General features: G+C 37.3%; 1 protein-coding gene across 1 annotated transcript; it reads right to left on the reverse strand.

The window, feature by feature from the left end:
- Positions 1–2,128: 2,128 nt before the first annotated feature.
- Positions 2,129–3,268, reverse strand: LOC103610655 (olfactory receptor 4F3/4F16/4F29). The gene has a single exon (XM_008594772.1). The coding sequence runs from the start codon at positions 3,253–3,255 to the stop codon at positions 2,317–2,319; it is 939 nt and encodes a 312-aa protein (XP_008592994.1). The 5' UTR covers positions 3,256–3,268; the 3' UTR covers positions 2,129–2,316.
- Between the last annotated feature and the right edge of the window lie 462 nt (positions 3,269–3,730).

Raw genomic sequence — 3,730 nt, forward strand, 5'->3', positions numbered from 1 at the left:
ATGGAGAGCCCAGATATAAATGCACATACTTACAGCCAACTTATCTTTGCCAAAGGCACCAAGAACATACAGTGGGAAAGGGACAGCCTCTTCAATAACTAGTGCTGGGAAAACTGGGTATCCGTATGTAAAAGAATGAAACTAGACCCATACCTCTCACCATATAGCAAGATCAACTCAAAATGTATTAAAAACTTAAATATAAGGGCCGGCCCGGTGGCGCACTGGAGAGTGCGCTGCTTGGGAGCGCGGCAGCGCTCCCGCCGAGGGTTCGGATCCCATGTCAAGACCGGTTCCCGTTCACTGGCTGAGCGCGGTGCGGGCGCGACACCGAGGGTTGCAATCCTGTTACCAGTCAGTAAAAAAGACAAAAAGGAAAAAGAAACTTAAATATAAGACCTGAAATCATAAAGCTCCTAAAAGAAAATATAGGAGAAACATTTCAGGAAGCAGGATTGGGCAAAGACTTTATGAAGAAGACCTCAAAAGCACAGGCAACAAAATGAAAAACAAACAAATAAGATTATATTTTTAAAAATAGCTTCTACACAGCAAAGGAAACAATTAGCAGAGTGAAAAAACAACCTACAGAATGGGAGAAAATATCAAGTTATACATCTGGCAAGGGATTCGTATGGGGGGGTTCAAGGAACTCAAATGACTTAATAGTAAAATATATATATATATATAAAATACCATTTAAAAATGGGCAAAGTTGCTGAACAGACATTTCTCAAAGGAAGATATACAAATGGCTAACAGGTACATGAAAAAATGTTCAGTGTCACTAATCATCAAGGAAATGAAAATCAAAACCACATTGAGATATCATCTCACCTCAATTAGACTGGCTATTATCAAAAAGATAGAGAATAACAAATGCTGGTGAGGATATAGAAAAGGGGGAACTCTCCACACTGTCAGTAGGTCTGTAAATTAGTACAGTCATTATGGAAAACAGTATGGAGGTTTCTCAAACAACTACAGATAGAACTACCATATGATCCAGCAATCCCACTACCAGGGTACATACCCAAAGGAATGGAAATCACCATGTTGAAGTGATACCTGCACTCTCATGTTTATCACAGCCTTATTTACAATAGCCAAAATATGGAACCAACCTAAATGTTTATCAATGGACAACTGGATAAGGAAAATGTGGTATATATACACAATGGAATACTACTCAGCCACATAAAGAATGAAATTCTTCCATTTGCAGCAACATGGATGAGCCTGGAGTAAACTATGTTATGTGAAATAAGCCAGGCATAGAAAGAGAAATATTGCATGTCCTCATTCACAAGTGGGAACTGAGAAAGAGAGAGAGAGAAAGAAAGAAAAAAAAGAAACCATCACAATAATAGGTTGAACTTTCAGAAAGAGAACAGAACTACGGGTATTAGAGGTGGAAAAGGGGTAGTGGGTGGGAGGTTAATGAGAAATTGGTTAACAAACACAAAGAATGCTTTTGTAATGATGAATATGCTAATTATCCTGATTTGATCATCACATATTGTACACAGGTATTGCTATTCAACTCTATACCCCATAAATATGTACAATCGATTATGTTTTTTAAAAAAATTAAATAAAATAAAAATAAATGTCTTAGAGGTAGATTAGTGGTTACCATAAATGGAGGGAAAGAATAATAAGTTATTGCTTAATGGGTACTGAATTTATGTTTAGAACGACAATAAAGTTTTGGAAATACATAGAGGTAGTTTTTACACAGCACGTGAATGTAATTAATTCCAGGCAATCATATGTATAAAAATGCTTAAAATGGAAATTCTTATGTTACGTATGTCTTACCACAATAAAAAAAAGTCTTTGTTGACAACATAATCATCTATTAAGAACATCTTTACATAATCTATAAAAAACAAATAGAACTAATAAATAAGTTTTGCAAGTTTGAAGGATACAGTGTCAAACAAAAAGCTATTGTACTTCCATAGACTAGCAATAAACAACTATAAATTGAAACAAAAAAATACCACTTAAAAGAGCATCAGAAATATGAAATACTTAGGGATAAATATAAAAAGTTTATGCAAGATCTATTCACCCAAAACTACAAAACATTACTGAGAGAAATTAAAAGAGACTAACATAGATAGAAAAATGTACTGTATTCATGACTCATTCTTCACAAGGAATAAATATATTCATCAGATGAGAATTATTGTACAGATCTAACAATGATCAAATCAATATTTGATGTCTCAAAAGTTCCTGTACTAAAATATCAAAAAAAGAAACATAAAAAGCTACATCATGGTTACTGAAGTGGCCTTATCATATAATTCATGAGATCTTCCTGTAAATCACTAGCTGTTTGCATGCTCTCTTCATGGCTGCCTTCATTTCTTTATTTCTGAATGTATAGATGACTGGATTCAGAAAAGGAGTGAGAACTGCATCAAAAATGGCAAGAAACTTATCCATCTGTGAATTGGGATGTGGCCATGTATAAACAAACATGGTTGGACCAAAGAACAAAAGGACCACAGTGATGTGAGCTGAAAGAGTAGAGAGGGCCTTGGATGAGCCACCTGAAGAATGCTTCCAAACAGTGAACAGGATGAAGATGTAGGAGATGAGAAGTATGAAGAAAGAGCCAACACAGATAAACCCACTGTTGACAGTGACCATGAACTGCAACGTGTAGGTATCTGTACAGGCTAGTCTGAGAAGCCGAGGAAGGTCACAGTAAAAACTGTCCAATACATTAGGGCCACAGAAGGGTAAATTAACAAGAAATGCCAATTGGAAAAGTGAGTGACTGACACCAAGAGCCCAGGCAGCAGCTAGAAACAAAATGCACATTCGTGGGTTCATGATGGTCAGGTAGTGGAGAGGCTTACATATGGCAACGTATCTGTCGAAGGCCATGGCTATGAGCAGCACCATCTCCACACCACCAATGACATGAATGAAGAAGACCTGAGCGATGCACCCTCCAAATGAAATGACTTTGTGCTTTCTAGAAAGGTCATAAATCATTTTTGGAGACGTGACAGAGCAGGCTCCTAAGTCAATGAAGGAGAGACTGGCCAGTAGGAAGTACATAGGGGAGTGTAAGTGAGGGTCAGTAGTCACAGAAAACACAATGAGGATGTTTCCAGTCATGCTTGCCACGTAGAGCACAGAGGAGAACACCAGGAGGAGAAGCTGGATCTCCCATGAATGGGTGAGTCCCAGAAACACAAACTCAGACACCACAGAGTGATTCCCTCCATCCATGGATCCAGCCAACCGGGCTGCAGCTGAAATGATGAGAACTAAGAAAATGAGGAGGAAATTGTGATTATGGGGATGATAATGTGTACTAAAATCATTGATGTTACAATGCTCTTATTATGAATAAATAGTATACAGTTAGCCAGTTTCTCAATTATACAAAAATAACAAAAATCACCTTAATATCACCACAATGTATGAGCTGCAACATGATTTAAACCTATCAGCAATACTCTCAATGTAATGTCCTATTCTCAAATTAACAGATTAGACAAGAACAAAAGATTCATGACTATCCATGACATTCATCAGGTGCTTAAATCACCTGTGATATTGACTCTTCCTCATTTCCAACATATTCTACACTGTGTTTATGCATGTTCTCATAATCCCCTTCCCTCCCCAGTTTGCACTCGCAATTCTTTTACAGAAAGTAGGGATAAGAGGAAAACATCATGATTAGCAGACGTGTCATCAC

This window comes from Galeopterus variegatus, unplaced genomic scaffold (genome assembly GCF_000696425.1).
Source record: "Galeopterus variegatus unplaced genomic scaffold, G_variegatus-3.0.2 Scaffold11522, whole genome shotgun sequence".
Classification (NCBI taxonomy): Eukaryota; Metazoa; Chordata; class Mammalia; order Dermoptera; family Cynocephalidae; genus Galeopterus; species Galeopterus variegatus.

Bases quoted from the DNA above. Each gene is read 5' to 3' on its own strand.
- LOC103610655 (XM_008594772.1), bottom strand. From the start codon at position 3,255: ATGGATGGAGGGAATCACTCTGTGGTGTCTGAGTTTGTGTTTCTGGGA.